This window comes from Bison bison, unplaced genomic scaffold, assembly GCF_000754665.1.
Source record: "Bison bison bison isolate TAMUID 2011002044 unplaced genomic scaffold, Bison_UMD1.0 scf7180017864172, whole genome shotgun sequence".
Taxonomy (NCBI): Eukaryota; Metazoa; Chordata; class Mammalia; order Artiodactyla; family Bovidae; genus Bison; species Bison bison.
Genome location: NW_011494744.1, coordinates 442,422 through 461,802, shown reverse-complemented (window position 1 = coordinate 461,802; position 19,381 = coordinate 442,422). Strand labels below are relative to the sequence as shown.

The window sequence follows — 19,381 nt, the reverse complement described above, 5'->3', positions numbered from 1 at the left end:
TTTTTTTTTTTGTGTTATTTATTTTTTTTAATTTTATTTTATTTTTAAACTTGTACTTTTCTGATAGTCCTGATCTGTGGCAGTATTTAGATTAGTTAAACAGTGGGTATTAAGTAAAATTCTCTATTATTTTTTGATTTTTAGGATTTGTAATAATGACAAAGACAAGATCCAGAAACGGGCCTAAAAGAAAATTCTTGGAATTCAAAAAAGCCTAAGTTATTTTGCAAAAAAAAAAAAAAAACAGCAAACTTTTTTTTGCATCTAGTCAGCTGAAAGTGTTTTTCAAGTGAAAAATGATTGAGGTTTGGAAAGAATGTAAGTAATCTTCATGCCAGATCTTTAATCCAAAATACTCAAGGGTAGCCAAAGAACTGTGTTTTAAAGAGACAGTACTTATAATTCTTTGAATTAATTATGTAGTCAAACTGTAGCATTCCATGTTCACTAGATAATGTTTTCTTTTTGGCCTTCTATTATACTTTAGGGAAACTTAAGTACAAAGTCCAGGAAGTTGCTGTGTGGTCAGAAGTCCAACTTCTGCTGAGACAGAATTTGAAGATCAGGTCATGATTTCCAGTTTTTTAAGCTGATTTTTCTCTCTTGATTAAAGTTGAATTTTTTCCTGTTTTGAAAAGTATTCTAGCCCCCTTTTAATGTACAACTACATTTAAATGATGATTAGAATTTATTTAATGAATCTAAAAAGTTTTAAAAAGTCATATGTATGTAAATATTAGGCAAAAACAGTGTTGTTTTACTAGAGCTGATGATATTGTTAGTGGTAAGAAGGTTCAGGATTATGTAGTCACAGTTTTCCTATAACTGTCGGACGCCATAGTCTGAGAAAATACGGAATTTATATGGGTTTTGCTCAGATATATAAGTGGGTTTGCCAATTCTTAAAGACCCAAGTACTGGAGATTCTACTTTAGAAATCATGAGCAGAGAACTTACATGGTGTGAATAAGCTGTGGCCCTTTTTGGTTAGCTATATATATATCCTTTAATAAGGAGTAGTAGGCAAGTGATCTCTTTTATATCATCTTTAACTCTTTTATGGTGGTAAAAGAAGTGACGAAATCTTAGAAAAATGAAACAGATATGTGAAGCAGGTATTAACAGGTATTAACAAGTAAAAGCCATTCATCAACCTTTATTATAAAAACCACTTAAAGGAAAAACTTTGCCTTTTTTTATTTTCTTCCTCTTCTTATCCCCATATCTGTTATTTTGTTGTTGGTGGTGGTGTGTCTCTTTTCTTTTTCTTTACATTTTCGGCAATATAGAAACATCGATCTGGTATTTCTTGAGTTGGTGCTGTTTCTTAACTGTTGCTCCAGATTTTCTCAGTTTCTTTTTGTTATGAAGAGTGGACGTGAGTGGTGCAGAGAATAGAAGACGGTGTGTTTGTGTCTCTGGTGTGTAGGTTGTTGTGTGTGTGAACATAGTGTTGATTGGAGTGGAGAGTGATTTTAATGGAAAGAGAAATTACTACTGCCACTCCTTGTTCGCTGTACACACTGACAAAATGTGTCATAGAATGAAAAGCAAACATGAAAAAGCCCAAACTAGAAAACATCGTTTTAATGTTTCCAGTGTATCTGAGGCAATAAGATACCCAACCTGTAGACTTGACAGTTGGAGTTGAGGGAGAACAGCTCTTTATCAGCCCATATGGGTTTGTTACTAGAAGAGAGAAAGACATGGACACAAATAGGACCTCAAAACATCAGTTTTAATACTCACAAAATCTGAGTTGAAAGATACGCCTTTGTACCTCCTAACTCTAAATGTATCCAGCTAGCCAAAGACAGAGACGCTCTATACAGTCAACAAAAACAAGACCAGGAGCTGACTGTGGCTCAGATCATGAACTCCTTATTGCCAAATTTAGACTTAAATTGAAGAAAGTAGGGAAAACCACTAGACCATTCAGGTATGACCTAAATCAAATCCCTTATGATCATACAGTGGAAGTGAGAAATAGATTTAAGGGACTAGATCTGATAGAGGGCCTGATGAACTATGGACGGAGGTTCCTGACATACTACAGGAGACAGGGATCAAGACCATCCCCAAGAAAAAGAAATGCAAAAAAGCAAAATGGCTGTCTGAGGAGGCGTTACAAATAGCTGTGAAAGAAGGGAACTGAAAAGCAAAGGAGCAAAGGAAAGATATAAGCATCTGAATGCAGAGTTCCAAAGAATAGCAAGGAGAGATAAGAAAGCCTTCCTCAGAGATCAATGCAAAGAAATAGAGGAAAACTACAGAATGGGAAAGACTAGAGATCTCTTCAAGAAAATTAGAGATACCAAGGGAACATTTCATGCAAAGATGGGCTCGATAAAGGACAGAAATGGTATGGACCAAACAGAAGCAGAAGATATTAAGAAGAGGTGGCAAGAATACACAGAAGAACCGTAGAAAAAGGATCTTCACGACCCAGATAATCACGATGGTGTGATCACTGACCTAGAGCCAGACATCCTGGAATGTGAAGTCAAATGGGCCTTAGAAAGCATCACTACGAACAAAGCTAGTGGAGGTGATGGCATTCCAGTTGAGCTATTTCAAATCTTGAAAGATGATGCTGTGAGAATGCTGCACTCAGTATGCCAGCAAATTTGGAAAACTCAGCAGTGGCCACAGGACTGGAAAAGGTCAGTTTTCATTCCAATCACAAAGAAAGGCAATGCCAAAGAATGCTGAAACTATCGCACAATTGCACTCATCTCCCATGCTAGTAAAGTAATGCTCAAAATTCTCCAAGCCAGGCTTCAGCAATACATGAACTGTGAACTTCCAGATGTTCAAGCTGGTTTTAATAAAGGCAGAGGAACCAGAGATCAAATTGCCAACATCCGCTGGATCATCGAAAAAGCAAGAGAGTTTCAGAAAAAAAAAAAACCATTTCTGCTTTATTGACTATGCCAAAGCCTTTGACTGTGTGGATCACAATAAACTGTAGAAAATTCTGAAAGAGATGGGAATACCAGACCACCTGACCTGCCTCTTGAGAAACCTATATGCAGGTCAGGGAGCAACAGTTAGAACTGGGCATGGAACAACAGACTGGTTCCAAATAGGAAAAGGAGTACGTCAAGGCTGTATATTGTCACCCTGCTTATTTAACGTATATGCAGAGTACATCATGAGAAATGCTGGGCTGGAAGAAGCACAAGCTGGAATCAGGATTGCCAGGAGAAATATCAATAACCTCAGATATGCAGATGATACCACCCTTAGGGCAGAAAGTGAAGAGGAAATATAAAGCCTCTTGATGAAAGTGAAAGAGGAGAGTGAAAAAATTGGCTTAAAGCTCAACATTCAGAGAACGAAGATCATGGCATCTGGTCCCATCACTTCATGGGAAATAGATGGGGAAACAGTGGAAACAGTGTCAGACTTTATTTTTTTGGGCTCCAAAATCACTGCAGATGGTGACTGCAGCCATGAAATTAAAAGACACTTACTCCTTGGAAGGAAAGTTATGACCAACCTAGATAGCATATTGAAAAGCAGAGACATTACTTTGCCAACAAAGGTCCGTCTAGTCAAGGCTATGGTTTTTCCTGTGGTCATGTATGGATGTGAGAGTTGGACTGTGAAGAAGGCTGAGTGCCAAAGAATTGATGCTTTTGAACTGTGGTGTTGGAGAAGACTCTTGAGAGTCCCTTGGACTGCAAGGAGATCCAACCAGTCCATTCTGAAGGAGATCAGCCCTGGGATTTCTTTGGAAGGAATGATGCTAAAGCTGAAACTCCAGTACTTTGGCCACCTCATGAGAAGAACTGACTCATTGGAAAAGACTCTGATGCTGGGAGGGATTGGGGGCAGGAGGAGAAGGGGACGACAGAGAATGAGATGGCTGGATGGCATCACTGACTCGATGGAGGTGAGTCTGAGTGAACTCCGGGAGTTGGTGATGGACAGGGAGGCCTGGTGTTCTGAGATTCATGGGGTTGCAAAGAGTTGGACACGACTGAACGACTGAACTGACTGTTGGAGAAGACTCTTGAGAGTCCCTTGGACTGCAAGGAGATCCAACCAGTCCATTCTGAAAGAGATCAGTCCTGGGTGTTCATTGTAGGGACTGACACTAAAGCTGAAACTCCAATACTTTGGCCACCTCATGTGAAGTGTTGACTCATTGGAAAAGACCCTTAAGCTGGGAGGGATTGGGGGCAGGAGGAGAAGGGGACAATAGAGGATGAGATGGCTGGATGGCGTCACTGACTCGATGGACATGAGTTTGGGTGAACTCCGGGAGTTGGTGATGGACTGGGAGGCCTGGTGTGCTGCAATTCATGGGGTCTCAAAAAGTCGCATACGACTGAACAAGTGAGCTGAACTGAGTCAGTTCAGTGACTGTGAAAGGCTAGCACACCAGGCCTTTCCTGTAGAGATGGGGGTAGAGGGGTGCAGAGAAAACAGCCTGCATATTAGAAAAATAGAGCAAACAGTATCTTCTCTGCCATTTGGTAACAATGTCTGTCAGCAAAATTTTATCTCCTCAGTTGGAGATGCATAAGGGAGAAAAGAGATGCTAGGAATGTCCCTCTGCCCTGCCACTCTCCTGAAACAGGAAGCAGTCAAAATGAATGACTTTTGTCCTCCAACACTGATGTGTAAATCTCATTCATACAGTCCAGCTTTACCTCCAATTCAGCGTGAAAGAATTGTCCCCTTTTAAGTGTGGGTTCTTGAACACATTTAGCAGTTTTGTTCTGCTAAGAAACCTTTACTGTTGCTTTAAAGTTAAGAACTTTGAATGTCTTGGGAGGGGGGAAAAAGGCGAGGGGAAGAGACAGACAAAGACAGTTTGTCTTTAGTTTGCAAAACTGGTGAGGAGGAACTTTTGCCCACATGTTTATTTGCATTGAGACCTCCACTTTCTCAGTCTCCTGATGGTGGATTGGGGCAGGTGGGTGGCAAAGGAATGCGCATGAGAAGAACAACAGAGTATGGGACGTTTTTAGTCTATTTTTGTAACTTTTCATTGTACTGTCCCCTTAAGATTTGATAAACTGGTATTTTTCTTCCTAGGCTAGCAAGTAGAAGCCCATTTAGTCTGTAATGTCATTTTAATATCATTCTATATATTTGTAACAATATTTTAAAATTATATTTCATTGAAGATGTATGCCATTTAGCTATGTTATGGTTTTTTCATGGCAAGGGATAACCTGAAAACCCAATCCAAAAGTTATTAGTGGCATAAGAAATTATTGTGAAACATTATCTGAATGTCCTTTCTTTGCAGTTGGATACCTGTGGGTTCATATTTATTTTATGACAATCTCTTAGAGTAGCCAAATTTTACTGGATATGTGAATATAAGATACTTGGCTTTGGTTTGTTTTTATGATTTAATGAAAATTTAAGCTTCATTCTGGTCTTATTATAATATTGTACTATAATACATATTATAAGCAGACTTTTTATTGTCGGAGTTATCTATTTGTTGTTTGCTTTTTTTCCCCTTTGTATCCCTGCCAGTCATAGCAAGATTCTTCAGAAATTGCATCCATTGAAAGACCAACTGTTGTTTGATTTAAAAAATTATTATTCCTTGACTTTAATTTTGGAAGTTCAAAATATTCTTGTAAATTAATTTTGCACATAAATATATATATATATATACATGCATAACATTTTTTAATGATTCAGAATAATTTCTAACAATATTTATTCAAAACTTTGTGTATATTTGACATTTTGTCTGTGATTTGTAAAGGGTTCTGTTTAACTTACAGAGATCTAATGGACAGTGTCAATAATGTATAGCCTCTAGCTTTTCACATGAGAATGTGTTTGGTTGTAATTACAGTATCTAATTGTAGCTAAAGGTTATAGAGACAAGCACTCCCAAAAACTCATTGTAAAACTCTGCACATGAGTTTTCTGATCTGTCATTATCACTGTCCTCTGGTATAATCACATCTTACGTTTGTGGTCTTCTCATTCTTTTGCTCTGTCTGCATTCTCAGCCAGGTGACATTCTTTGAAGCTGTGCTTCACTGAGTTTGAAAAAATAATGCTTATGTTCTTTTACTTTATGGTGCTTTAATTAATTATATATGTAATCCTACAATTCTAGAGAATGAAAAGCTATGTTTTTCACCTTACAGGCACTGCCTTGTTCGTGCATTGTTGTGAGGAGAAAAGCAATTTATAGATTTTTAGATCTGAAACTGTTAAAGTTGTAATTAAAGATTTCGTTCTTGTCAGTGATTGGAGTTGATGGTATCAATAGCTGTGAAAAACAAACAAAACTGCTTGTTCATTGTAGATTTCACCCTCCCCGCACCTGCAAGAGCTAATTGTTAGTGTGAAGGCTTCTGACTAAATAACTACCTCAGTATGATGAAGACAAAATTTATATATGAATATAAATTGACTCTAAGAGGAATGCTTACAGTCCGAAATGTTTATCAACTTTGGCCCAAAGAAGTATGTCTAAGCTTGTGACAAAAGTGGATGCCTAAAACTATAGGCAAAGGCTAACTTTATAGCTCCTTAGTGATACATTAAGAATATGAAATCTTTTAATTGGTTTAGTTAGTGCTCTCTAGTTACAAGGGAGTTCCAGTTGGTACATTAGTTTTATATAGCTTAATAAAAACTAGTGTTTTTTTGTTTTTTTTTTTTGAGCCATACAAAAGAAATACATATGTAACAGATATGTGAATTATGATGCCTGGTATACATTGGTAAACCCTTTGTCTAATCTCAGAAACAGAACATTACCAACACTACTATTGAAAATATACTACCTTATGAGTGTCTTTTTATCCTCCTCACCCCTAAGAGGTAGCAGCTATCCTGAATTTCCTTGATGTTTTATGGAATTATTTTTGCCCAATTTTTTATTATTTTTATTGTTTTTGAGCTTTATAAAAATGATACACTATGTGAACTCTGCATCTTGCCCCACCCCTTGCCTTTCTTTTTAAACTCAACGTTATTTTTAAGATTCATCCATGTTGATGAATGTATGTTTGGCTCATTCTCACGGTGGAATAATATTGCATTTACTAATTAGCATAACTTAAGTTTTCTATTCTTCTATCAGTGGATCTTTGAATTGTTAAAAGATTTTTGCTCTCTTGAACATGTTGCCTTGGATGTTCTTTATATGTCTTCTAGTGCATATGTCCGTAACGTTCTCTGGAGTATGTAGCTAGAAGTATAATGCTCAACAGTAGTATAGTGTATGCAACTGGAACAAGTGATTACACCAACATAAATTCCTCAGTGTTCCTTTCCCTCTACATTTGGTATTATCATATTTCTTAGTTTTTGCCCGTCCAGTATAAAATATTATTCTAGCTTTAGATTCCAGAAAATCAAGCAAAAATTTAATAATATGTATACATGGGAAAGACCTAGGAAAACTGAGTAACTCTGGGCCTCTTCACTGTTTTAGAAGAATTTGAGAAAGATTGGTATTATTCTTTAAATATTTGTTAGATTTTTCACCAGTGAAGCCATCTGTTCTTCAGCTCTTCTTTGTTAGGTTTTTGACTATTGAGTCAATTGCCTCAATAGATTTTCTGTTTCTTGAGTCAGTTTTGGTAGTGTGTGTATTTCTAGGAATTTTTCCATTTCATTTATTTGATTTGTTTGTGAACAGTTGTTCATAGTATTCATATATCCCCCTTATTGGTAGTCATATCCCCCTTTCATTTCTGCTTTTTGTAATTTTACTCTTCTCCTTTTTTCTTAGTCTAGCTAGGAAATTGTCAACTTTGTTGATCTTTCCACAAAACTTGCTTAAAATTTTTTTCTATTGTTTTTCAATTCTCTTTTTCATTTTATCCACTCTAATCCTTACTATTTTCTTCCTTCTGCTAGCTTTGGGTTTAGTTTGCTCTTCTTTTTCTAGTTTTTTTTTTTTCAGGTGTGCAGTTATATTATTGATATGAGGTATGGTTCTTTTTAAGTATAGGTGTTTATAGCTATAAACTTTCCTCTTAGCATTGCCTTTGTTGTATACCATAAGTTTTGATATGCTCTATTTCTGTTTCAGTTCATCTTAAGTGTTTTCTAATTTATAATTTCTTGACTAATTTATTCACTTATTGGTTATTAAGTTGGTTATTCACTTATTGGTTATTAAGACTGTGTTGTTTAGTTTCCATGTATTTGTGAATTTTCCAGTTTTCTTCCTATTATTTTTATATATATATATATATATATTTCTTTGACACATTTATTTATTTATTTATTTATTTGGTGGGCATTGGGTCTCAGCTGCGGCACACAGGATCTCCGTTGTGCCATGTGAGATCTTTCATTGGGGCTCACAGACTCTCTAGTTGTGAGGTGCCAGCTTAATTGCTCAAGGGCATGTGGGATCTTAGTTTCCCAACCAGGGATTGAACCTGTGTCCCTTGCATTGCAAGATGGATTCTTAACCACTGTAGCACTAGAGAAGTTCCTCTTCCTGTTACTGATTTATAATTTCATTTTATTCTGGTTGGAAAAGATACTTTGTGTGTTTCTAATCTTTTAAAACTTATTAAAGCATTTATGCATTAACATATTGTTCATTCTGGAAAATATTCCATGTATCCTTAAGAATGTGTATCTTACTGTTGTTGAGTGGGATGCTCTGCATATGCCTATTAGGTCTAACTTACTTAATGTTTAAGTCTTCGATTTCCTTTCTGACCTGATTGTTTTTTTTTATTAAAACTATGGTACTGAAGTCTCCAGTTATTGTAGAACTGCCTATTCCTTCAGTATTGTCAGTTTTTCTTCATGTATTTTTCTTCCGTTGTTAGGTGTATGTATGTTTATAATTGGGCTTCCCTGGTGACTCAGTGGTAAAAGAATTCACCTGCTAATGCAAGAGATGGAGGTTTGATCCCAGTGTTGGGAAGATCCCCTGGAGAAGGAAATGGCAACCCACTCAATATTCTTGCCTGGGAAATCTCATGAACAGAGGAGCCTGGTGCGTTATAGTCTGTGGGGTCGCCAAAGGGTTGGGCACAACTTAGCTACTTAACAACAACAAAAATGTTTATAGTAGTTATATCTTCTTGCTGGATTAAACTTTGCCCCAACACATAATGTTCTCTTTTGCTTCTTGTAACCTTTTTGACTTAACATCTATTTTATGTGACAATAATATTATCACTGGCATTCTCTTTTGGTTACTATTTGCTTTCAATATAATTTTCCATCTTTTTACTTTTAACCTCTTTGTATCTTTTTATCTAAAGTGAATATTTTATAGACAACATGTGCCTGCTGCTAAGTCACTTCAGTTGTGTCTGACTTTTTGTGACCGAATGAACTGTAGCCTACCAGGCTTCTCTGTCCATGGGATACTCCAGATAAGAATACTGGAGTGGGTCGCCGTGCCCTCCTTCTGTGGATCTTCCCAACCCAGGGATCAAACCCTGTCTCTTCCATCTCCCGCATTGGCAGGCAGGTTCTTCACCACTGTGCCACCCAGGTAGACAACATACATAGTATTTTTAATCCAGTCTGCCAGTCACTCTCCTTTTAATAAAAGTTTAATCAACTTATATTTAAATTCGTTGTTGATGAGTAAGGATTTCTGTCATTTAGCTGTTTATTTTCTGTATGTCTTATATATATTTTTTGTTCCTCAGTTCCTCCTTACTACTTTTTGTATTTAGTTGAATTTTTAGTGTACCATTTTGATTCTCTTATGTATATTTTAAAGTTATTTTCTAGTGGTAACTTTGGGGATTATAATTGACATCATAAACTTAAAGCAACTTGGTTTGAATTATACTGAATTAATTTCATTAGCATATAAACCAGTTTCATTAGTGTACTAATACTGTGCTAACTAACTATATACATTTCTGTACCTCCTCATTTATATTGTTATTGTCAGAGATTACATGTTTGTATGTTGTATGCCCAATAACATAAATTTGTAAATATTATTTTATGCATTTACCTTTTAAATCACATAGGAAAAATGTGGAGTTATAAACAGAAAAGTACAATAATACTGGCTTTGACATTTACCTGTGTAAATAATTTTACCAGTGTTTTCTCATGGTTTTAAGCTACTTTTCACTTCATTCTGAAGAATTCTTGACATTTCTTGTAGGGCATATCTGTTAGGAATGAGCACGCTTAACTTGTTTATCTAGAAATATCTTCATTTTTCCTGTATTGTTGAAGGATAGATTTTTGCTGCATATAGAATTCTCAGTTGATAGTTTTCTTTTTTTCCCCTAGAACTTTAAATTATGTCAGCCTGACACTTTATGGCCTACAAGATGTCATATGAGAAATCAGGTGTTAATCTTATGAAGATAGATTGTTTGTGATAGTTGCTTCTCTCTTGATGTTTGCAAAATTCTTTGTCTTTTGACAGTTTGACTATAATGTATCTTTGTGTATATCTCCTTGAATTTATTTTGCTTGGAGTTTGTTGAGCTTCTTGGATGTGTAGGTTTGTGTCTTCCATCATATTTGAAAAATTTTTAGCCATTCTTCAAAATTGTTTCTGCCACCTCCCTTTTTTTTTTCCTCTTCTGATTCTGGAACTTTTATAGTATATATGCTAGTATATGCCATAGGGTTGTACAGATTTCTCAGGCTCTGCTCATTTTTATTCATTCTTTTTTCTTTGTGCTCTTGAGACTGAATAAGTTCAACTGTCTTATTGTCATGTTACATGCTGATATTTTCTTCTGCTTGCTGTAATCTGATGTTGAACTATTTTAGTGAATTTTAAATTTTATTCTACTTTTCAGTTCCAGAATTTGTTTGGTTCCTATATATAATGTCTCTAATGATATTCTCACTTTGTTCCTTGCTTGATTTCCTTTAATTCTTTGTTCATAGTTTTGGTTAGCTCATTGGGTACATTTATGACAGTTAATGTAACATGTTTGACTAGTAATCTCATTGTCTCAACTTCCTTAGGAATAGTTTTTGCCAAATTCTTTCTCCTGTGACTGGTCTATACTTTGCTGTGTCTTTATATGTATTATAATTCTTTTCTTGTTGAGACCTGGACATTCTGAGCATTATTATGTTGAAACCGCATAAATCTGTTTTCTCAGTTCTCAGTGACTGCAGATTTTTGTTCATTGAAGGCTAGAGCCATCTGTTTGTGTTATTTCCAAACTGTTTTTGCAAAGTGTGTAATCCTTTTTGTGTGTGGTCACAAGTTTCTGTTCTGTTATTTCCTGCAGTTAGCTGGTGGCCTGACTAAGATTTCCTTAAATATCTGGGTCAAAAAATGTACCCTTTTTTAATGTTCTAATAGATACCACCAATGGAAGCTGCTGCTGCTGCCTGTTCTAGAAACTATTCCTCCTGGAGCCAGCAAGCTGCTATCTCCACTGCTGCAGGAGGGAAGGGCTGAGGAACAGTTGATGGTAGTTGGTTCACCCATGCTCTTCACTTAAGGAAGATCAGCAGCCTCTCCTTTCATGCACTCTCTTGGTGGTTATAAATTTCTGATAAGGTTCTGAAATTCTAAAATGATTGATTCCAATTGCTCTTTCTGGCTCAAATTTTACTTTGGTGGAGACACTGATTTCTAGATCCTTCTACTTCATTTTGCATCAGTGATGTCTTTTGAAGTGCAAGTGTTTCAATTTAAGCTTGGTTCATCAGTGTTTCTTTTATAGATCATGCTTTTGATGTCTCATGCAAGAATTCTTTGTATAAACCTTGGTGTCAAAGGTCCTTCCCCTGTGTTTAACATGGTTGGATGGGAAACCTTGGTTGGAAGGTGTGTAGGCAGGCCACATGGAGGCTTGTGGGGGAAGCATAGCTTGATGAGAACTTTCTGGGGAGTACAAGTGAGCTGTGTGGGGCTTACAGAGAGAATTAGTGCATCAGTGCTGGCAGGAAGCCTTTGGGGTGCCAGTTTACATGTTAAGAGGACTATAGGAAAGCCATCTGCCAGTTGAGTTGCTGAGGCTGCAAGTTTGCTGAGGGACTTGGGCACATGACTGAGCAGAATTCTACTGGATATCCTCACACCAAACCACTGACCCACTCTGCTTCAGCTGGAAACCACAGGAGACCAGAGCCCCTTTCTCCTGCTGTGTCCCTTCAGTGCTCTCTACTGAGAAAGTGTAACAGCTTCATGTTTATTTTAAAAGGAGAAATCCTCAAAGGAATTCCATGTTGTCACAGAGCGTATACTGCAGGGTTCATAATGGAGCTATGAGGCAATAAATTGATGAGCAGCACACAAGGTATAAAATAGTATTTAAATTAATAGGCCATCCTTTGAGGCATGAAACTTTATTGTAAATATACCAGTCCTTCATGTAATCATTATTGAAAACGTAGATATTTTATGAAATAGGAAACTGAGTAAACTATATATGGTCTCAGATGAAACTTCTAGAGTATCCTAAGTAGGAATTAGTCTAAATTGTCATCAAAAGTTATCAATTCACTTCCACTGTACACTCAGGAAAATGGAAGTATTTCTTTATTATTGATTAACCCATATTTTGTAGGAGTCCGTTGATATCTTTCTAAACTCGAAGAATAGCCTTAACATTATGCATTAAAAATTTATCCCATTCTTATCACAATAATGTACTTTTAAGAACAGATGTATGTATGTATTTTGAGTATAGATAAACCAAGTTATTTGAGATTTCAAATACTTTGTGACTGTTTGTATGTAAAAATTTTAAATTTTCTTAGTGAATATTTATATCACAGCTTATATGAAGTGTTTATATTCAGTTGGATTCATTGTACCTTTCTGATTAGTCTGTGGTACCCTGGCATGCCATATTGATGTATACATATTTTGAATATCATTCCTGTTTACATGTACAATATATACTTAATTTGGTTGGTAAGGGCATGGTGATTATAAGTAAAATCCTTGTTCCTTATGCAGATTTTTGTTTAGAGTGTCAATGAGAAATAACTTTCTTACTAGGTTACATGTTGGCCCTTTCACAGTAAGCTTTTCTTGTGCATACTTGCCTAGGAAAAAACAGTTTGCATATACATATATTATAGGAATAGGCTCAATAGATACTCTTTTATTTCAAACACTAACAAATTGTTACAGAGAATAATTAAGTAGTATTTTCCCACAAAAATTGTATGGCTTAATCCTTTACCTATTTTATACAAGTTCTCTTTAACTTTTTTGTTCTCAGATTTTTGGCTTTTACTGTCAAGTATAATACATGTATAGTCAATTCTAGTACACTTTGTAGCTAGTTCAAAGCAAATGTTTACATTTTATTTACATCTACCATTTTTCAAGTAGTTCCCTGGTTACCAGAAGCACAATTCATGTAACTTTTCTGTGTTTCAGAAACCTTTTCCCAAAAAGGACAAAAGAACTCAAATCAGTTGTACATAGTGCTCCTGGCTGGAAATTATTTGGTAAAGTCCCTCCCAGAGAGAATCTTCAGAAAACTTCCAAAATCATTCAGCAGGTAAGTACTAATATAGCCATGCGGTTTGTCTTGCTTTCCAAAGATTCTCTTCTAGATAACCATATTCTACTTTCATTGATTTTTTTTAACATTCAAAATTTTGTGACTATAGATATTTGTAGTAATCTTAAGTTTTTTTTTAAAGCGTGACGTATATTTTCAATTATATTTTATGGTTGTGAAAATTATTTATAGTAGCGGAACATTGATTTTCTTTCCTAGTTATTCCTTGGATAGTGTCTTCTTTTTTCTTTCTTTTTTAAAATTTTCTCAGTAAACCATTCTCACCACATACTGTGACTTCTAATTGAACATGGTAGCATTTGCAGTGGCACAGCTTTTATGTATGATGGGTAGTTGTGAACTGATATATTTTGAGGTTGAAAATTTCCTTGGTCATTTTTTCTACCAAGGACTTTGTGAGATGGGTGGGTATATATTCTATTTCCAGTTATTTAGGAGCCAGTTCTTCTGTTACCTCTCTTAATACCCATATTCTTGAGTTCTTAAGAATTTCATGTGTTATTTGACTTATTAGCTTGTGCTTCTCAGTAATAGGAGATCCGTGAGACTGGACAACAGTGAGACTCCTTTATCAGTTTGTGGCATTTTTAAGTTCAGAGAAGTTACTCCTCAGAAGGAGATAGAATGATAAATGTCTTATTTATCTCCTTCCAATTATAGTTTATCAAATTTAGCACATCCAGCATTTATAAAAATAATCACCATGAAAACAATAATCATCATTTAAATTGGGAAAATATTTTCCTATAAGGATTTAATAGTGTTCTTTTTATTGCTGAAAAGAAAAACTGGTTTCCCAAGTAAATAAGAACATAATTTTTATATCTTTAATAGCATTTGTTATAGTTAATGTCATTTTCAAGTAATTAAAATATTGACTAGTTTATATGCTGCTCAGACTTAACACTAAAGTGCTATGATTCCAAAGCTGTGTGCCGAGGGCCCCCCATGTGCTGCAGCGGCTAATGCTGATGGGAACCATGGCAAACTCAGTAATACTCTTCCACCGTTTGTTGGATATGGTGCTGCCTGAGAGCTTGAGGTAGTACACAGTTTTAACATAAAATGGAAATACATTACTTTCTGTGACATTGTGTCTTTGTGAATCTGGTTTTTCTGAGTTTGCTGTGGTAAAAATCAGATATTGTGCAAAAATCAGTGTGGAACAGGAAATGAAGGTGATGGTGTCCAGTCTTATTTCAAGATTTGTGAAATTGTACGCTGCACAAAAGGCACACATGCCCCAATTAGTAATTAATTGTGGTTATTTAAGAATGCAATAAAGCTTTCTTTTAATTTATGTGTATTTTTTCAAATGGCTACTAAGTACTGGGACATACTACTCATTAAACAGAATAATTGGGTATTTCTGTTGGTTTAGGGGGTGCCAATAATAATTACTGAGGCACTAAGGTTGCTGTTAATCCAATAAAGTTTGGGAATCTTTGCTATCTGGACGTCTTAAATTTTAACTCGTTTTTTTTTTTTTGTAAAGTCTAAAAGTAACCTCTCTTGTCTAGAGTTTTTCAGAAGACCAAGTTCGCCCTCTAGAGGCAAAAACAGTGGTCTTGCTATTGAAGGTTTGTATTCTTGACTTTATGGTAGTTTACCTGAAATATGCATGTGCATATAGTACTTTAATATCTTTATGTAAACTAACATTCTGTGATATTTTCTTATGGTAGGTCTCTAATTACTAGTGGATAATTATCTGTTTACGGATGTGCCATTGCCTTTAATCTGCTGTTTTCATTTTGGAGTGCCAAGGCCTCACATTTTCTTTCCTTTTTATATATATGTTGTTTGAAAGTTTGATGAGTGGTCAGGAAAAGAACAAGTCTTATTTTCAAATGGGAAGAAAGAGTGGGATTGAAATGCAGTTTCTATCTTCTACAGTCCCTTTCTGGCTGTTTATTGATTACATGGTTACATGTTGATTATTGGTTACATGTTGATTTCTCTCAGCTGCTGCTTTTAATTTTTGAGTGTTCTGGTGTGTGTAGGGACTAGTGTGTATTTTGGTGCCTTTTTCATGCTTCTGTTTGTTTTCTGGGAGCCGTGATGGATAGCAAAGTCATTGTTCCTCTGACTGTTTTCCACCCTCAAAAATGTATCTGTTTCACCATGTGATGGAATGTTTCTGCTTTCTCTTTTACTACAGTTTGTGTCCTATACCCCACCCCCTATTTGTCTCATTTTGCTATTCTCTTTCCTGCAATTGTCATTTTAAACGTGGGCATGATTTTCTTTTATTAGTAATGGAAAAGCTACAACTTTCTGTTTCCACTTGAAAAGTTTGTTTTACAGTCCTAATTTCTAAACTCTGTAAAACATTATCAGTATAAAACTACATTTGAGATCTTTGACTATGTTCACATGTAAAATGTGTTTTGTGTTTAGAATCAGAATTTAAAATAATGTAAGAGTAAAACCATGAAGAGTGTTCAGACACATCTGTCATGTTTTAGGATAAGGTTTTAAGCTGTTACGGCTATAGAAAATGAAGGTAGCTAGTATTCCACTGTAAAACTGTCTGAAAAAGTGAGGCAGTGCTAGAAGTACTAAGGAAAAAATAGATTCCTTTGATCTTTCTTAAGATGCATCACTTGCTTCAAGAAGGGCAAAACTGTAAAATCTGTTAGAATATTAGAGTGGTAGTAGTATTTTATAGGATAATTATTTCATTAAGCAGATACCCAGAAAGGAGTTGCCATATTCTTAAGGATGAGTATATGTTTGGGGACTAGAATTTTTTTCTAATGGAAAGACACTTATAAGATTATAAATTTAACTAAACTACTTTGAATTGCAACCTTTTTCTCTATTAATTGTTAATTGCACAAATAGCACATGATTATATTCTCTATAAAATGTAAAACATTATAGGAAGGTATATCTCATTTTACATTTCCCTTCACAGTTTTAGGCCTTTTAAAATTAAATTTTTGTGTAGAAAACACAGTTATTTTCATGTGTATATACTTTTACATTCTATGTTATTTTTTCCCCTAAGAACAAAATGTTACTGTATATAAAACTTTTTGCCTTCTTTTAAGTGTTTTGTATCTATAGTTTTTCAGAGATACATGAAGTTCAAAAGTGAAAGATACTTATAGGTTAACTATTTTTAAAAAGTTATTAAAAGTTTGATCAATTTAGTACTTTACATGTTAATAGTAAAGAAGTATAAAAATAATTTTAGGATAATAGCAAAGTCAGACTGACTCAAGTTTGGCATTTAACTTGACAATCAGTCCCCAAATCATATGAATATTCATAATATTATTTTATGAGGATTATCACATGTGTTCTCTTGCAGGTATGAAATTCCTGCTTGTGGCCATCTGAACCAGTTGGTGAGCCATGTTAAAAATCGCATCTATTAATTATAAATAGTATTTCAGTTATATTGTAGTTCAATTGACCTAAGTTTTTGGTTTTTCTAAATTAATAGGCTGAAGTTGGAATACAGCTACAGAGTTTGTCTTATGACCCCCAAACTGCAAGTGAGAATTATTTCAAATGCTCCATGTTATGTGTAACTGTAACATGATTGCATACTAGATCGAACGTAGTCTATGTCAAACTCAGTCTTTCAGTAGAAAGTAATTTTTTGCTTGGCACTATTTTTATATTGGCATCTTTTTCATTATGAATAGGTGAGATTATAGTACTTAGATGATGTTTCATGTTTTTCATCACTCATGTCTTTTTCTGAGTGGTGTTTTAGTTGAGTGTTTGAATCACTTTCAGCTATCTTTTGACAGGCAAGGAAAAAAGTTTTAAGACTCAGTTTCTTAATCTGAGCATTTCAAATTGTCTAAAATAGAATAGGTCATGGACTTACCTGGCAGTCCAGTGGTTAAGACGCCTCACTTCCATTGCAAGGAACGCCTGTTTGTCCCCTGGTCGGGGAATTAAGATCCCACATGCTGTGCAGTGTGACCAAAAAATAGAAGAAAAAATAAAGGAGAATAGGTCATTCTCCTCAATTAAGCCTTTGACTTTAGGAACAGTAAGTAGCATTGTGGAAAGGACTAGAATACACATACTTTATGAGCACTAATTATGTTACACTTTGTAAGGGTAGAGCATAGTTTTCTGGTTACTAACATTATTGGTTTATGTAGTTAGGATACTTGAAAAATTTGTTGATTTTAGTTATGCTTAAATATAGATACCTTCAGTATAAAGTTTGAGTGAGCACTGCAGTAAATGAACCACTTCATTGTTGTTAAATTGTTTAGGGTCTGAACTGTGTTCAGAATTTGTTTTTGATAAGTCCTTAAAACTGTTACACACTTGCATGTTCCTTCATCTTTGTTTACCTAATGTATTGTCACCTTGTAAAGGAAGTGAATAATTACCTTTCTAGCCACACATGTGTTCCTTATTTATAGTTAATGATAAATTGCTGTGTCTTTCCTATGTATGAATAAGTTTGATTTCATAAATGTTGATTTCTGTGGCCTGAAGATTGAGAGAGGACTTTGTACCAGCTCTGGGCCTGTGCTCCTGGGAGAGGGGAGAAGTATGAACCTTAAGAAAGAAGGTTAAATTAGTTAAAGAAATGGAAAGTTCTCATAAGTTGAACAGGGCAGAATTTGGGGGAATTATTTTTTTTTTAATTGTTAAAGACAGAGACTTGGAAAAGAGTTGCAATTTGAAAATACTCTTGTTATTTGATTCCAAACATATAATTCGAGCATCAAAGTAGAAGTTATATTCCTTCTGTCATGATGTCAGACTTATAATTATGTTAGGCTTCAGATTACACTAAACAAAATTGTGTTAATAGCTTTACCAAAATGAAGTTTATTAAGACACTGCTGTATGCCAGAGGATGATGAAATGCTTTGCCCTAGGTTTCAGTTAAACTTGAATTATAGGATGCATTTTATTTCTTCTAATTCACAGATCCTAGAATCAATCAGTAAAGGTATCCTAATTGGCTATCCCCTCTACTACAAGCATGATGATTTCCCTGGCTTTTGGATCAAATTGTATAAAATTGTCTTTATCTTGGGTAGACATGTTCTTAAGGTGATAGAGATGTCCACGTGGGGAGTTTCTTCCATTTCTGAAACATTATTCTGGCTGTCTATAAATGGCTACCATAATATAGAAACATGAGGGTTTGCTTACTGACACAGATTTAACACTAACCCCTTTAGGAGTAGTGTTCTCACTGTACGCTGAAACTCAAAAGTCAAGTCAGTGTATATGCATCAAGCTTATTTTGGCTTTCACATTGTCTTTAAAGGAGAAGCTCCTATTTCATTCTTCCTTTTCCCCAGACCCCATATTTTACTTCAAGAAGTTGGCCAAAGACTCCTGCCACCCTCCCTTTGAACCCATAGACTTATCTTTTCTCATATCCCTCTCCTAGTACATTCTTTTTCTGGTGAGTCCTTTAGATATAGAGCCTAAGACATCAAAATGTTGTAGGATACCATTCTGTGACCAGCTTATTGTGTGACTTCATATTAGCAAGCTCTAAATCTTTTCTCTTGTAGAATTTGAAGGACAAAATTCTTTAATTGATCCTAGATTCTTCTCTAAGTTTGTCTGGCTTTCATTTTAATGAATGTGTAATTTATTCAACAGACATTGACTGTACGATAAAATAGGCATGGTTTAGGTTCTTGAGAAATAGATTAATATGAGTCCTAGCTTTTCTGTTATTCTAGTATAACTGTGGGAAGGAGGGAAAAGATTCATATATGTTTATCATATAGTATAGTGAGTGCTGTAGTTGTGAACAAAGTACGGGAATAGAGATGAAAGAGTGATTAATTCTACTCAGGATTACATGCAGTTTGTGTTCTGAAATATACTCGTAGGAGTTCACTAGGTAGACAAGATGAGGAAAGCTGTTCCAGATAGAGAAAATTGAATGAGCAAGCAGGAATGCACTCAGTATT

General features: G+C 35.2%; 1 protein-coding gene across 5 annotated transcripts in view; it reads left to right on the top strand.

Moving 5' to 3' along the window:
- TBC1D12 (TBC1 domain family, member 12) overlaps nt 1-19,381 on the top strand; it is a 120,383-nt gene that overhangs the window by 52,563 nt on the left and 48,439 nt on the right. For 2 of the 5 annotated variants that reach the window (XM_010842162.1, XM_010842165.1), the window contains exons 2-3: nt 13,310-13,433; nt 14,978-15,037. In XM_010842162.1, coding sequence (XP_010840464.1) covers nt 13,310-13,433; nt 14,978-15,037 — 184 coding nt within the window. Of the gene's footprint in view, nt 1-13,309; nt 13,434-14,977; nt 15,038-16,776; nt 16,814-19,381 lie in introns of those variants that run through there. The other 3 variants (XM_010842164.1, XM_010842166.1, XM_010842163.1) reach the window with 3 other exon arrangements.